The sequence below is a fragment of the Trachemys scripta genome, chromosome 13 (genome assembly GCF_013100865.1).
Source record: "Trachemys scripta elegans isolate TJP31775 chromosome 13, CAS_Tse_1.0, whole genome shotgun sequence".
Classification (NCBI taxonomy): domain Eukaryota; kingdom Metazoa; phylum Chordata; order Testudines; family Emydidae; genus Trachemys; species Trachemys scripta.
Window position 1 is genome coordinate 26,638,136 of NC_048310.1, and position 16,805 is coordinate 26,654,940.

General features: G+C 40.5%; 1 protein-coding gene across 7 annotated transcripts in view; it reads right to left on the reverse strand.

Annotated features, from left to right (window-relative positions):
* Window positions 1-16,805, reverse strand: part of ABCC12 (ATP binding cassette subfamily C member 12) — a 105,169-nt gene that overhangs the window by 47,798 nt on the left and 40,566 nt on the right. For all 7 annotated transcript variants that reach the window (XR_004648000.1, XR_004648001.1, XM_034788555.1 and 4 more), the window contains 2 exons: window positions 8,012-8,084; window positions 1,170-1,373 (listed from right to left, as the gene is read on the reverse strand). Coding sequence is in view for 5 of the 7 variants with exons in the window: in XM_034788555.1 (XP_034644446.1) it covers window positions 1,170-1,373; window positions 8,012-8,084 (277 nt within the window). In the remaining 2 variants the exon portion in view is untranslated. The remainder of the gene's footprint in view (window positions 1-1,169; window positions 1,374-8,011; window positions 8,085-16,805) is intronic.

The following is a 16,805-nucleotide window of genomic DNA, read 5'->3' on the forward strand; positions in this document are numbered from 1 at the left end:
CAGTGATTTGAGCATTGGCCTGCTAAACCCAGCGTTGTGAGTTTAATCCTTGAGGGGGCCACTTAGAGATCTGGGGCAAAATCAGTACTTGGTCCTGCTAGTGAAGACTGGGGCCTGGACTTGATGACCTTTTGGGGTCCCTTCCAGTTCTATGAGATAGGTATATCTCTGTATAAAGTGATTAAAGAGGGCTCCCTATCTCCAGTGCTAACAAGTGTGAAATGAAGAACTGGAGGCAGTTGATTAAATTGTCCTCGCTCCTAGAATGTTCTCCAGAAATGGAAACTGAGGTGGAGTCTAAAAAAGAAACATCTATCTATATATCTACTCCCATCATCATAGTACTTGAGTGCCTTGCACGTATTTAAAAATTATAATAATAATTTTAACCTGAAGAGAGAAGGCCAAAACTATAAACAAACAGCAATTTTGTCTTATTGATAGCAATAGTTGAATTATTTAACCCTCAAAAAAAGAAACTAACTGTGAGAGACTACTTAATGACCTATGAAAGCATCTGTATCCCCAGATTTTAGAGACATTTAAACACCAGTTAATTGGTTCCTACAATCAGTGTCCTGTGTATTCCGCCATTCCACGGCTGCAGAATTTGCCATGGAATGCACTCCCTTCTTCAGAATCTAAGCTTTAATTTTAAAAAAAGATATTTCCAATCCTTTTGATTGCAAAGAAAACCTTGAAATTATGTAATGAATGTAAACCCATGCAGAGTTGTCTGCATGAGTCCAGACAACCTAAAATAATAACTCTAAGCCGTATTCATCTCAGTAAGATATTAACCACTCAACCTAAGGATCACATTTAAAATGACTTAACTATTTCACTGATGACCTTTATAGTAGACCTGCCTAATGTCATTCAAGAAGTCTGTGTTAGAGCCTGAACTTAGCACCCGGACCTAAACAGTAATTATCAGGCTGTACCACATTCTCCTTTTATGTTCTATTTCCCCAACAGAACACTTACCATACAATCTCCAACATACTAAAAATAGAAAGAAATTGTCTCCTCTATTAGGTACGGTTTCGCTTACATTGTTTTGTTTGTGATATTAATATTATTTTACATGTATACTTATACATATATATGCTTCAAATATACTTCACATTTATAATTATTGCATTAATAATATTAATTGTTTTAATTACCTGTAGTTGATGAGTTACAAGAACTACTGTTTTTCCTTTAAGGGCCTCTTTTATGCATTTCTCAAAAATGTATTTTCCAACATGTGCATCAACTGCTGATAGGGGGTCGTCCAACAAGTAAATGTCTCTATTGGCATAAACAGCACGAGCTAAGCTGATTCTTTGCTTCTGGCCTCCAGAGAGGTTGAGACCTCTTTCACCTATCTTTAAATGGGAAAAGATGACTGCATGAGTTTATTGGTAATAATTGTTTGATTTTTTATATATATACATATAATAATAGGTCCTCTCCCTATAGTAAAGGTTGCACAAAACTTTGCATTATAAGACCCTGTTTTCAGTTGCTTATAACTTTGCCAAGTCAGGCAAGCTAAGAGCAGGAATGAAGGCAGGATCTGGGGAGGAGGGGCTATAGAACCAGAAGGGAACAGGGAGAGGCTGGCAGAGACAACTCAGAAGGATCTGTAACCATTAGAGATCACTCTCCTACAGAAACTGGAATTGAACCCATTATTCTTGAGTCTCTAAATTCCCTTACTGTCTAGTAAATAGCTGTAAAATCTACTGGCAAAGTGTGTCTATCTCTTCGAGTGGCAGGTCCACATAGAAGATAACCGCTTTCTGCTGCTATCAATTACAGTAACTCCTCACTTAACGTTGTAGTTATGTTCCTGAAAAATGAGACTTTAAGCTAAACGATGTTAAGCGAATCCAATTTCCTCATAAGAATTAATGTAAATGGTGGGGTTAGGTTCCAGGGAATTTTTTTGTACCAGACAAAAGACTATATATATATACACACAGTATAAGTTTTAAACAATTTAATACTGTACACAGCAATGATGATTGTGAAGCTTGGTTAAACAAGACCCCACTCTAAGGGTACGTCTATACTTACCTCCGGGTCTGGCGGTAAGCAATCGATCTTCTGGGATCGATCCTAGAAGTACTCGCCATCGACACCGGTACTCCTGCTCCGCAAGAGGAGTACGCGGAGTCGACGGGGGAGCCTGCCTGCCGCGTGTGGACCCGCAGTAAGTTCGAACTAAGATAGTTCGACTTCAGCTACGTGAATAACGTAGCTGAAGTTGCGTATCTTAGTTCGAAGTGGGGGGTTAGTGTGGACCAGCCCTAAGTACATTGCCTTTAAAAAGATCAGGAAGTTGAGACAGCAGCTGCGGCCAGCAAGCTCTTTCCCCCTGAGCCCTGTCATGTCCCCACTCTGCCCTATATGGAGAAGGGGTAAGCGGGGGGCAGGAGTATGGGGGAGGGGGACACCCTGACATTAGCCCCCCTCTTCCCTCCCTCCGCACTGCAAGCAGGAGGCTCCCTGGAGCAGCTCCAAGGCAGAGGGCAGGAGCAGCACAGGGCAGTGGGTGGAGGGACAACTGAACTGCCTGCAATTGATAGCCTGCTGGGCGGCTGCCGCACAGGGAACTTAGGGGAGTGGGGAGCTGATAGGGGGGCTGCCAGTCCACCCTGGTTCCAAGCCCCCACCAGCTAGTCCAGTGGACTGCTCTTTCTGTAAGCAGTGGACAAAGCAGGCGGCTGCCAAGCAATGTTATAAGGGAGCATTGCGCAACTTTAAATGAGCACGTTCTCTAATTGATCAACAATGTAACAACAAAACAACGTTAACTGGGATGACTTTAAGTGAGGAGTTACTGTACTCTATTAACCCATTCATAGAGGACTGTGCTGTAGATCTAAAGATCCCAACAATACTGAACCACAGGGATGGGCACAGGCTCAATATGGTTCCATATGAATAAATATTTACTGTTTCAGTTTTTTAAAAAACTTAGGAAACTACATCTAAAAACATAATTAAAAGAATGTGAAGGTTGCAAAGTCATCCCCTCAAATGGTAGGGAATGCCAGAATTCAAGTTGCCTGTGCAACCTTCGTTCATCCTCCTTGTGCATGTGCTTCATGATCATCTTTAACTACATGATCACATCCTATTTCTTCCACAGGACCTCTGCCTAACTTATTGATTTCCCCTGCCACTGCTGTCTGTAGGATTCCTGCTTCATTTGTTGCAATTCTTGGAAGGTGTGTAATTAATGAGAAAGGATTGTCTTGTGGTTAAAGCAGCTAAATACCATCCTGGAAAATTTTATTCTATCCCTGCCTCTGCCACAGATTTCCTATGTGATGAAAGGCAGGTCATGTAAACGAAAATTTTAACAGGTGACACTGTGTTCTACATATTCTCAGTACCCAATGTGAGACTTCTGTGATCTGATTTGCAGAAATGCTCAATGCTCACCACTACAACTAACGTGAATGGGAGCTCTGCTTTAAAGTACCATATAACATATAAAGTACCATAAAATGCTAAGCATTCTAAAAAATCAGACCCTACATTTTTCAAGTTGAGGACCCCGAATCAGTTGACACCTGCTCTTCTAAAATCTTTGCATGCAGAAATTCTACAGACCTCAAAATTAGTTCTGTACACAGATGGCATGTAAGATCAGGTCCATAAATAGAAGCTGACTTGTTCTTTAGTTCTGAATAAAGGATCAGACTCTTCCAACAAGTTTTTGGTTAAAATTATTAAAATTACTGTGATAGTTATTATTACAGAAGAGCTAATTAAAAATCTAACCTCACTGCAACAAAATATTAATATGCTATAAAAAGAACAAATAGGCTTTAAAGGGTTGTAATTGTAGGTGCATTCCCCCTAAAGCCCAGTGCCTCTGGAACTTCCTGCTGTGCCAAACAGCTTTAAGCCAACCAGAAAGTGGGTCATTGATTTAAAAACACAACTGAGCCTTAAATTGGAATATGCTTTATGTTCCTAGGTAAGTTTTTAATAAAAAAAATTAAAAAGCTGGCCAGACCATGAGGAAAGCATTGTTGAATCAAATGATTGCAGCACCCTTAAAATTAGGTTGAAATATTTAATGACAACTCAGAGAGGCATGTAGTATGATAGAATGCAAAACAGATAATAAAAAGGGCAGCTTTAAATGAGTTTAGCATTGCATCCACTTCATTCTCGCCAGCTTGTTCAGATAAAAGGGTTGAATGAAAGATGAGAGACATAGAAAGGGGAAGAAGAGGACTAGTAGCCCTAAAAAGGGAAGACCACACAGTGTCAGTAAAATTATGATTACAGTAAAGATAATTCTCTAGTAGAGATGGGCGTTACCTGGACTCAAGTGACCCTGAATCTTGTGAATTTCCCCATCGAAGCCAGATCTAAACTTCGTGGAGTGTACCCATTTCTACTTTCTAATAACTTTAGTTCTCTGATCCTTCACCCTGTTAGGTCCAGGAATCAATTAAATGAAAATTCCTAGAAGGGTCGGGCATTCCTCTAGTGGAATGAATTCTGACAGGAAGGAGCATTAAACTGATGAACCTCTCTGTGTAGTAGTCCAAAGATACCACAAGACCACTTTATATGGAAAAGAATAACAGGAGGTTCTGATAAGAAATTGCAACATAGTATCTTAATTTTAAATAGTACCTTTCAAATACAAGGTATATCAAAGCACTTTACAGTAATGGATCAGATACTGATCGCGCAGTGGTTAGGCAAATATGACAACCATTGTACACTTAATAATACCTCATGCACAGTTTGAATCTGTTTCACTGACAGTTAGCTGGATCAGTAGAGTTACCTTTTACTTTTTAAAAGGTGCCATGGATTCTATAATTTCCACAGGAACAGCCACCAGATATGGAAAAAGGAATATGATTTAACACAATCTCAAGGTCCCCACCTTTAACAATACTCTAGCCTCAACACTGCATAAGAGCATTAATGTTAGCGTGAACCCAAATCTTGATGTGGAACTTTAACCTATGCCTTTCTTAACCCTGAAATACAAGTGCAAGGTGCAATCATGTGAGTCCCACTAAGACATACATATAAGACATACGTATAAAGAAATTTTCTACAGCAGCTTATAAAAGAAATTTTTAAGGTGTCAAGCAGTTCAGAGCCAAAGAAGGAGGAGAAGGTGAATGAGGTCAGGTTGTACTGTTTCTGTTCCCTGATTGGATCACGTCAGTGACTAATCAGAACAGTGTAAACTGTGAATATTAATTAGTTGAAATCCATGCTGTTTGGCTAATTGGTAAGTTGAGTTAGCTATATCTGTTGAACATATAATTCACAATTTGTGCAGTTTTTGTAATATTTGCTGTTTGTATTTTGAATCTGCAGATAAGACTGCAAACTGAAATTTGCAGACCAAGACAATTGTGACTAATTTCAAATAATGAATACATTTGAAAATTTCATGATCTGTTCCCAGATAGCAAGCAAACAGAAGAAAATGCAAAATCCATCAGTTAAACTATTACAATTTTTTGATCATCAGTACTATCAGTATTAGTTTTATGGACCAAAACATTTTAGAAAAGTGACTGACGAAAGAGAGATAAGGAGGGAAGCTTTCATTGCAGAAAGGAAATCTGTGTTATCTAAACCTTATTTCTTAACTTTTTCAGGTTGGCAACCCCTAATTTGAAGTCAAGATTTTCACGAGCCCCTTACATTTTTGATAAAAGTAAGTTTTATTTTTAAATATCAACTATAAGCTTATGTAATTTATTTGTGTGTGTATTTCAGGAGGTTGACAGCGAATACTTGACTTTGAAGTGTAAAGGTGTATAGCGAATAGGGATAAGAGATTTTCTTTGTTTTAGATTGTAATAAAAATTTCAATGCCTTGTGACCCTCCTAATTGCTTTCTATGACCCTCACCAGTTGAGAAATATTGATCTAAACATTCAGGGTCAGAGTCTCAGTTGCTGTAACTTGATATAGCTCCATTGACTTCAGTTTACACAGTTGAGTTGGGAATCAGAGATGCACAGGAACATTGTCTCTGCAGTGAAACAGCTCAGGGAATACTACCATTCTCCCAAATCTGTTTCCAGAAGATAATGGCTTCTTTGTATATTTAAAGACCTGGAGTGAACCCTTTTATGTTCATTCAGCTAGTATGTCTTTGTTTCCTTGTCTGTGAGGACATGAACCCATTTTCCTTACAGGACTTGAGAGCTAGGTGCACAGATATTTATATACAACTTCATCTCCAGAGGATAGTGTACAAGAGATATGTTACGAAAGGCTCTGAGTAGTAAATTCTCACCCATTTTGGGAATAATCTGTCACAAATGTGACTTGCAATTGATGAAGACAACATAAAAAGAAAGTCAAATTGGACTCTAACGCCCACTAACAAATAATGCTTGACAGGATAGTTGACAAACAGTAATAGGTGAATTGTAATATTTTTGGGGCCATTGTGCTCTGAGAATGTTCTACAAAGAAGATATCTTTTAGCCTTGGTAACAGATCCAGTACAGGAAGTCTAGAAACCACACAGACAAACTATTGAAAGTATTTGAAGAGGTGGGTGTTATTGCATTGAATTATAGAACTACCACAGTAGAAATCTGTAAAATAAATACATACAATGAATTATCAGTCATCCTTTTTTCTGCTGGAGGATGCTTTTCAGGGTTATGTCAGCTGTTAAGAATGTTTACATAAAACAGATATTTCTCCTATAACACAACTTTGATTTTTTTCATTTAATAAAAAATAGATGTCACTTGGGTTTTTATTTCTTTTCTTTTCTTTAAGCAGAAGCATAACATTATTTTATGTCCATTAAGGCTTTCTTGAAGATTAGTGCCAGATTCAAATCCTGATGAGGTCAAGGTAAGTTTTTCAATTGACTTCAGCAGGCTTTAGTTTAGGCCACAAAAGCAACACCTAGATAGCATGGTTGATAGTTGAGAGTGCTCCTCACCCAGGTAGTAGGAATATGTATGCATATAATGGTAGCAGATAAATAGGCTATTACTGCTGCCCATCACCCTGTATACTCTGTGGCAAACTGGATCTCTGGATTATGCAGAAGCACTCTGGTGTCACAGACTGGAACTTCTATGGCAGCTTCATTTAAACATTAAAAATACAGGGTTTTAGTTAAGCAAATATGAATAATACAAAGAATACAGTGGCCCCTGTATTTATTTTTATATTAAATTCATTTATTTTATGCTGGTCTGGATGAAAAGAGGCGGGAGATAAATCCATAATCCTTCCCTATCCCCTTTGCTCTTTGTCTCTTTTCTGCTTTCATATGGGCCATAAAATTTGTGTGCTAGGAATAGTGCAGTTAATATGTTGGAATATGAGTACTGTGGGGTATTTTCTCTTTTGTGGTGTATAATACTTTTGTACGTGTTTTATATGTTGGCACCTAGAACTTGTTTGGTTTGTTATAAAAAAAATGAAAAAGTTTAATAAATAAATACTTTATGCAGCCCCCACATTTTCAGTTTTCAGTATGTTGCAGATTTTTGAATTGACAACACAGAACTACTTTGTAGAAGCTGTTGGAGGAAGCTGGATAGGAGCTTGGCAGTTTGATGGGGCTCAATTAGAATATTTTTTTACTCCTAGGAGAGTGGGGCTGTAAGCTTTGGGTTGTGGGATAATCACACTACCAAGATGTATTCAGCTTGTCTGCAATCTTAGAAAGACCGTGCTGCATGATTTACATTCAGTTCATATTTGTAAAATTTCTTTTGTGCAACCATAGAACTAGAAATAAGTTTTTTAAAAATATTTTGAAATCCCCTTTCTCTAAAACTTTAAAACAAATGTCCAGGAAAAAAAATCTAGCCTGGGATTTGGTGTGGAATGTGAAATTTTTTGGGTGTGTGTGTAAATCAGAGTGAAAGTGGGTTGAAAATTGGACATAATGGGACTCTATTGTCAACTTTTTTCTATGGAGAGTTTAACAGCTCTCCATAATATGTGCCAATATTTTACTAGATTGCATAATGAGACTTACTTCAGTCAAATCTCCATAAGGAAGAGTTTCCATATCTGACTTCAGACTGCACACATGGATTGCATAATTGTACCTAAAGAATGAATGTTCAGAATTGTTTAATTTCTAAAAATCTATTATTTTCTTCAGCACAAAATCTCATGCATTTTGAATTACCCTAGCATCTTTGTTGCAAATACATTGATTTGAACCATAATTCAGTGACCATGGCTATTATTCATTCATTCAGATCCAGCCCTTTCCCCCCTATTTTCTGTGTGTACAAGTTACTGTTATATCATACTGTGACACAGTTGCCTTTGAAATTCTTATACAATATCATCAAATGAGCAGATTTATAGTGTTGTACTCTACAACCTCCAATTGAGACCAAGAGCATCAACTCTGCAATTCCAGCCTCACATACAAATCCAAAAATGTAGGAATTTGAGATTAGATTTGAGATTATTTTGGATTTCTCAACCCTGAATCACAGTTGCTTGCTATAGGTTGAGCCTTTTGACCAACCAAATACTGAACCTGATTCTCATTTACATTAAAGAGTTTTTACACCACTTTGTCAGTGTAAAAAGGCCTTACTTTATTAGTAGTATTATAATGTATTTGAATTGTGTGGCACCCAGAGGCTCTACCCCATTGTGCTCAGCTGTGTACAAACATAATAAGGACATGGTCCCTGCCCTGAAAGTTTAAAATCTAAAAGGGCATAAATTTGCATTGATGGCCACTTTGGGGCACCTTTACACTGCAGTGTAAAGGGGCCTTAGTGTAAATGAAAGACAGGTTCTGAATGTTTAAAACTTTGTACTGTAAAACAAGAAGGATAAAGTGCAATCTTATATACAATCTACACAGGCAAAATTTCTTCTTCTTTCTGGAGAGGATGGGCTAGGTGTCTACCTACCAGAACTGGTCTCAGATATTAAAAGGAATTGTTCTTTTACTACTGTAAGATTATATTGTAAATATTAATCTTATGCTCTTCTTTCATTTCATATTTTGCAAAGAACAACTAACATTTCATTTATCAGCACTATTTCTATGAGCAGTAGTCCATATCAGTTGCACCAAATGCCTTATAAAACATTGTTTAGTTCCTACCAAATTTATGTAGTGGCTATATGTTCAGAATCTTCTGGTTCTCCTGGAAGAAAATACCTACTGTATTAAGGTCTTGCAGTTGTTGCATCCCAATGTTGTTTTACAGGGCCTATACCCCACTGTCTCTCCTTTTTTCAGAACCCTTTATTGTAAACATGCCATGGGAAATTTGAACCAAATTTCAGCTACTAATTCATATGTTTGTGAGACGATCTCCAATTTGTATTTTGTGTTTGTATGCTGGTTTCTTAGGAAATTTGGGGAAACAAACACCAGAAACCCTGTTTTTCTTCCCTATGTAGCGCACATTTGCTGCACCCTGATGGTGCCTGAGCAGTAACATTGTGACATCAGCGCTAATCAGACATTCATCACTCACTCCCTCCAGTTCAATTGCATAGTTGAGGAGAGTCACTAGTGCCTTGGTTGTCATGGCAACTGCTGCCTGTGATAATTGATTTACCTCAGACAACCATGACATTATTACAGTGAAGGAGCCCAGGAGGAACTGGAATGAAAGCTGACTGTGCTCTTTTGGACTTGTCCTGTGGCAAGTTACACTGTTTATTTTCAAAGGGTAATTGTTACTTTTCTCAGATACAAAATTACTTTTCATGCATATTGTTTACATGCTTCTTTCAAATTGGAGGTTGAGACTTTATGAATACCTCCAGCTTTTTTAAAAACATGGGAAATTATAGGTCTGAATCCCTACTCAGTTTTCACTGTCAGACAATTTAAAAAGTCATTTAGAAGTTGTAGTAAAACTGAAGTTTAATTACCAAAAAACATGTTCTGACTACAGTTTAATTTAATTCCTTTCAATATATTGGTCAACATGTATTGAGTGTTGAAATATGGAACTTCACAAAGATAAGAATGGCAACCAGATATATATTGAAGAAAGCTAATATGCAAGTGCTTTACTTAAATAGTACAAGGGGCCGAATTAAAGGTTGCATGGGCAACAATCAATCTGGCATTTCCAAACTTTCATAATCTTTTAATCCTATTTAGTCTTTAACCCTGTACTTGTTAATGATTTTATGGTTTAGTTTATTGATGACTGACCTAAACTAATGGTAAAAGAAGGTTTTTTTGTTTAATTTGTGTATATTCTTAGAATACTTATTGCCTTTTAACTACATGTAACTCTTCATAATCTAAACCCAGTATTCTTTGGAGCCATTTTCAGGAACTGGTAAATGGAGTTTAAGAAGAACCATAGAATTTGATATGCTGCTTCAAAAATTGCTGTAATATATGAATACCATAAGAAATGGATATTAAATGTCTTTTTCTGATATTTCTATGTCTATATGTTTTGATAAAATAGCTACTAAACTATTTAAGAAAATTAACTTCTTGAATTTTTAAATACAAACCATATGTCTGGGATGTCTAACGGAAACATTTATCTGAAATTTATAGACAGGCAAATTCATTCCATTTCCCACATGGCTCAACTTCACGAATTGGCAGGTTGAAGACAATAGCAGGTATTGTGCAAAATGAACATCTGACAAGCATGGCTGCTCACCAGCATCTAGCCAGATTTGGCAGGTTAGACACTGGAACAAGTCCTTTTTTAAAAAAAAAAAATAAGCACAGGGATTCTCTATCTGTTGTCCATAAAAGTATGGCTGAACAAGGTTGGAACTAGAGTATTATCAATACAAAGGTAGCTTTTGTTAGTACTTAGGGACGGGAACTTGCTGGTTTTATGCAATGCTGCATTGTTAAGTAGCAGTAATGCAGAGGAAAGTTTATGGATATTTACAAGGGCTCTTTATTTTCTACATTTTCTACATTTTTCCATATTTCTTTGGTTTGAAGTCTCCTAATTTAGTTAATTTGTTCCCATTTTGGATTTAAAAAGCCTCCTCTCACATATTAAAGTGACCTGTTGTGTGATATGTGTGGCCCATGTGAATATAAAGGAGAGAGGCATGTGCATCAGGTGTGTAACAGGTTGTCCTGCCCCTTTAAGGGCCAGAGGGCTGGGGCAGCCAGCCATATTCACTATTCAAATGCAGCTGTGAAGGAAATAGGTGTTCCCTATTAAAGAGCTGCAAAACAGTGGGACAGCTGAGAGAATCTGCAGGAAGGGACAGTCTACTACAGTAGTCCCAGAAGAAGGGATATTCCTGGGGGGAAGCCCTGCTAATTGTGGTTGGGTAGAAAGCCCCAGCTGGAAGTTTTGTTTTCCTTTTGTGACTTGTTTGGACAAAAAAATGGAACCAGGAAGGAAGGGCTAAAAGCTGATTTGGCTGTAAAAAGAGAGGGGTGTGTGCACCTTGGTAGGCATATTCAATGTGTTCTAAGTCTATGTACAAAGCACAACATATACATGGCACACTACATGAACTAAAATAAAACCCATTTCCCTGCAGTCTCAGTCCAAAGCCAGAAGAACATAGGGACTGCTTCCTCCCTAGGGAGTAGAAAAAGACAGGGCTGGCCTTACCATGAGGCGAACTGAGGCAGCCGCCTCAGGTGCCAGACTGTGGAGTGGTGCCACTAGGACCCAGAGGGTAGAAAATTGTGTCTGCTGCTGGTGCATATGTATTCTCTCAGCTCTAGATGCACAGAGATGGTGGAGTGCTGTGCTAGAAGAAGGAGGGCACAAGAGACATAACAGGTAGGCAGGAGAAAAGGTGAGAGGGAATAACAGAAAGCAGCAGGAGCTGCAGGGAGAGAGAGGGGAGAAGCCTCTTATGTACCTCTCTAGCACCCCCAGGAGCCTGGACTGAATAACACCAGCTTCTCAGGGAGCTTCCTGTTTCCCGCTGCTTCCCTGAACCCATTTGAGGAGAACAGACAGTCAACTGAAGTAATAGGAGCCAGTTAGGCCCTTAAGACACTGATATCTTCCCTCACTCAGGCCCTGCTACCAGCCTGCTTATTTGTCCCCTTCAATTCAGTGTTGAGAGCCACGATAGCTGGCACAGAACAGCAGTCATGAGTGAAAGAAAAAAATGGCCCTCTGGGGCAGCATTCAGAAAAAGAAAGAAAGCAAAGGAAGCTTTTCTATCTAAGCAGGAAGGAGCTCTCCTGCGATACATAGGGTAGGTCTATACTTACCTCTGGGTCCAGCGGTAAGCAATCGATCTGGGATCGATCCCGGAAGTGCTCGCCGTCGACACCGGTACTCCTGCTCCGCGAGAGGAGTACGCGGAGTCGAAGGGGGAGCCTGCCTGCCATGTCTGGACCCGCGGTAAGTTCGAACTAAGATAGTTCGACTTCAGCTACGTTATTCATGTAGCTGAAGTTGCGTATCTTAGTTCGAAGTGGGGGGTTAGTGTGGACCAGGCCATAGACACAAATGTTCACGGTGAGCCTTCCAGCCCCAGTGAGGATGTGAGTGGTGAGGAGATGCCTGATCTTCCAGTTAGACAGAGTGCAGGTGACTTGGCAGCTACTGCACCATCCATATCTCCATCTCAAATGTATGTAACCATGCACATTCCTGAAGAAAAGTGTAGATCAAAGAAGAGTGTGGTGGAGGCGCAAGAAACAGCTGCTGCTGAGTTTAGTTCCTTAAGTCTAGATGATCCAGGACTGTGGACCCACTTGAGCAGTAGCCTGAGGGACTTCCTTCTACTGCATGGGCCACAACAAGTGAAAAACTTCATGTTCCCCAAGGACAATGAAAATAGAAGTTTCCATCCAACACATTACTGGTGTAAAATCCCCAATGGTGACAAAGTGGAGAGGCCATGGCTTATGTACTCAAAAACCCAGAATGCTGCATACTGTTTTTGTTGCAAACTCTTCCAGCCACATTGGGTTCTACAGGAACAAAGGACTGTAAAATCTGGCTAGAAATCTGGCATGCCATGAGAAGGCAGCAAATCACCAGAGAGTATTCCATAGGTGGAAAAAGCTTGAGATGAGACTAAAGTTCAAGGCCACCATAGATGATCAGCATCAAGAGAAGATTGCATCGTCTCTCTTTACTGGCAAAATGTTCTGAAAAGGCTCATTGCTTGCTACCCAAAACCCTAGCGCTGCATGGCACTTCACATCAGCTGTATGTGCCAAACAACGGAAACCTCCTTAAAAGTTCCACTTCCTAGACCCCACAGTACAAATAAGCGATGGTCACATTAACACCACCATATACCAAAAACCCACCGACCGCTATGCCTACCTTTATGCCTCCAGCTTCCACCCCGGATGTGGAGGCTCTCTACACAAACATCCCACACACAGATGGCATACAAGCTATCAGGAGCAGTATCCCTGATGATGACACAGCACAACTTGTTGCTGAGCTCTGTGACTTTATCCTCACACACAATTATTTCAAATTTGGTGATAATATATACCTCCAGACCAGTGGCACCGCCATGGGCACCCGCATGGCCCCACAATATGCCAACATTTTTTTGGCTGACTTGGAACAACGCTTCCTCAGCTCTCATCCACTCACGCCCCTCCTCTACCTATGCTACATTGACGACATCTTCATCATTTGGACCCATGGGAAGGAGACTCTGGAAGAATTCCACAACGATTTCAACAGCTTCCACCCCACCATCAACCTCAGCCTGGACCAATCTACACGGGAGGTCCACTTTCTAGACCCCACAGTACAAATAAGTGATGGTCACGTTAACAGCACGCTATACCGAAAACCCACCGACCGCTACGCCTACCTTCATGCCTCCAGCTTCCATCCCGGACACACCACACGATCCATCGTCTACAGCTGAGCACTGAGGTACAACCGTATCTGCTCCAACCCCTCAGACAGAGACCAACACCTACAAGTCTTCACCAAGCATTCTCAAAACTACGATACCCAGACAAGGAAATAAGGAAACAAATCAACAGAGCCAGACGTGTACCCAGAAGCCTCCTGCTACAAGACAAGCCCAAGAAAGAAACCAGTAGAACTCCACTGGCCATCACCTACAGTCCTCAGCTTAAACCTCTCCAATGCATCATCAGTGATCTACAACCCATCCTGGACAATGATCCCTCGCTTTCACAGACCTTGGGAAGCAGGCCAGTCCTCGCCCACAGACAACCTGCCAACCTTAAGCATATTCTCACCAGCAACCACACACCGCACCATAACAACTCTAACTCAGGAACCAATCCATGCAACAAACCTCGATGCCAACTCTGCCCACATATCTACACCAGCAACACCATCACAGGACCTAACCAGATCAGCTACAACATCACCGGTTCATTCACCTGCACGTCCACCAATGTTATATATGCCATCATGTGCCAGCAATGCCCCTCTGCTATGTACATTGGCCAAACTTTTCCTTAAAATTGTGGAGCTGATGGCCAAGTTTGATGCTGTACTCCAGGAGCATCTAAGGGTAGGTCTACACTTACCTCTGGGTCCGGCGGTAAGCAATCGATCTTCTGGGATTGATCCCGGAAGTGCTCGCTGTCGACGCCGGTACTCCAGCTCGGCGAGAGGAGTATGCGGCATCAACGGGGGAGCCTGCCTGCCGCATCTGGACCCGCGGTAAGTTCGAACTAAGGTATTTCGAATTCAGCTATGTTAATAACGTAGCTGAATTTGCGTACCTTAGTTCAAAGTGGGAGGTTAGTGTGGACCAGGCCTCAGAAGAGTCACCACGCAAGAAATGTACACATGCCACTACCTTGGAAAAACAATTCAAAATGAGATCATACAGTTACTGGCAACAAAAGTCAAACAGAAGATTGTGGCAGATCTGAAGTCAGCAAGATATTACTCTGTTATTCTGGATTGCAACCCTGACATCAGCCATATGGAACAAATGACTTTAATGGTGCGTTTTGTAACAACAACAGAACCTAGTGAAAATGTCCCTGCAATGGTGACTGTCAGAGAGCATTTTCTAGAATTTATTGACATTGATGATACTACAAGGCTTCTTAAAAAGCTGGAAGATATGGGAATTGCGATAGCTGACATGAGAGGTCAGGGCTACGATAATGGTGCCAACATGAGAGGAAAAAAAAAGAGGAGTGGAGACATGGAGCCGAGAGTTAAACCCTTGAACTTTTTTTGTCCCATGCAGTTCTCATTCATTGAACTTGGTGGTGAGTGATGCAGTGTCAGCTTCTAGTGAGGCTGCTGAATTTTTTAATGTAATTCAATGCATTTATGTATTTTTCTCTGCATCAACTCATCGATGGCAAATTTTGAAGCAACATCTGGGAACATCCTCTCTGACACTGAAACCACTGAGTGCCACAGGATGGGAAAGTTGAGTGGAGGCAATAAAGCCTATCAAACACCAAATTGGGAAGATAGCATTATCCTCCAGAATGGCAACTATGGCAACATCTATGACAGGAACTGTTCATGGAAGAACAGTGGCAGAGGGAAATGGAATCACCAGAAACATACATAACTTCAAATTTCTTTGTGGCTTAGTGTTGTGGCATGACATACTGTTTGAAATAAATGTTGTAAGCAAGAGAGTCCAAGGTGTTGACCTTGATATATCTGGAGCAATGGAACAACTGGACAAAGCAAAGTCATACCTACAGTCTTACCGGTCAGATGAGGGATTCAAAACATTCTGAAGAGTGCACAGAAGTTGGCAGAGGAACTTCACACTGAAGCCTTTTTCCCACCCATTCAAGAATACAAGAGTCACCGAAGAAGAAGACATTTTGATTACGAGGCACAGGATAATCCCATAAAAGACCCCAAACAACAATTCAAAGTTGAATTCTTTAACCAGGTGCTAGATTGTGCAATACAGTCAGTTGAAGAATGTTTCATGCAGCTCAAGGAACACAGAAGTTTATTTGGGATGTTCTATGATATTCCAAAACTCCTCACTATACCTGAAGAAGACCTACACCAGCAATGCAGGGCACTAGAGGCAGTGTTGACACATGATGACATGCGCGATATTGATGCGAGTGATTTAGGTGATGAACTAAAAGGCCTTTCAAGATACATTTCAGCAGGATTGACTCCAAAGGCTGTTCTGGAATGTATGTGCACAAATAAGATGACCACCCTCTTTCCAAATGCTTTTGTTGCTCTGCGCATACTTCTAACACTTCCTGTAACAGTTGCCAGTGGAGAACACAGCTTCTCCAAGCTGAAGTTAATAAAAACACATCTACGCGCCACAAAATGACACAGGAGAGGCTGGTCGGCCTTGCAACCATCTCAGTAGAGCATGAGCTGGCCCAGACTGTGGACCTTCAGAAGCAGTTCAAATCTTTGCAACCAAGAAGGCATGGAAAGCACCACTTCAATTATTCAAACAGATAAAAATGCCAGTGTTTACTATGCAGACAAGAAAAGTTCCATTTGTTGTTCAGGCATTTGAAAGTTGTGTTACTTAAAATTTTTGAACAAGGCATTTTAAGTTGTTAGTTCTCCTCTGTTGGGGTAGGTAGCAGAGCAGTACCATGAGAGGAGTAGAACAGGAAGAAGGCAGAATTGAGACTTTTCAAAGTTTTGGCCCAAGCGAGGGGGCATGGGGGCGTCATTTGAGCTCCCCTCCTCAGGTGCCAAAATGTTGTCGGTCGGCCCTGAAAAAAGAGGTGAAAGCTTGGCCTTGCCCATATCACGAGCTCATAGTGTAGGACCCAGTGGGTACTGGGGAATATGCTGCACTCACAGAAGGGTGTATTCCCCTTGCACATCAGAAGTGCTAGAAGGCATTTTACTTCACTAAGGCAGAATGTTTCCTAGTGCTTCCCCTGGAAT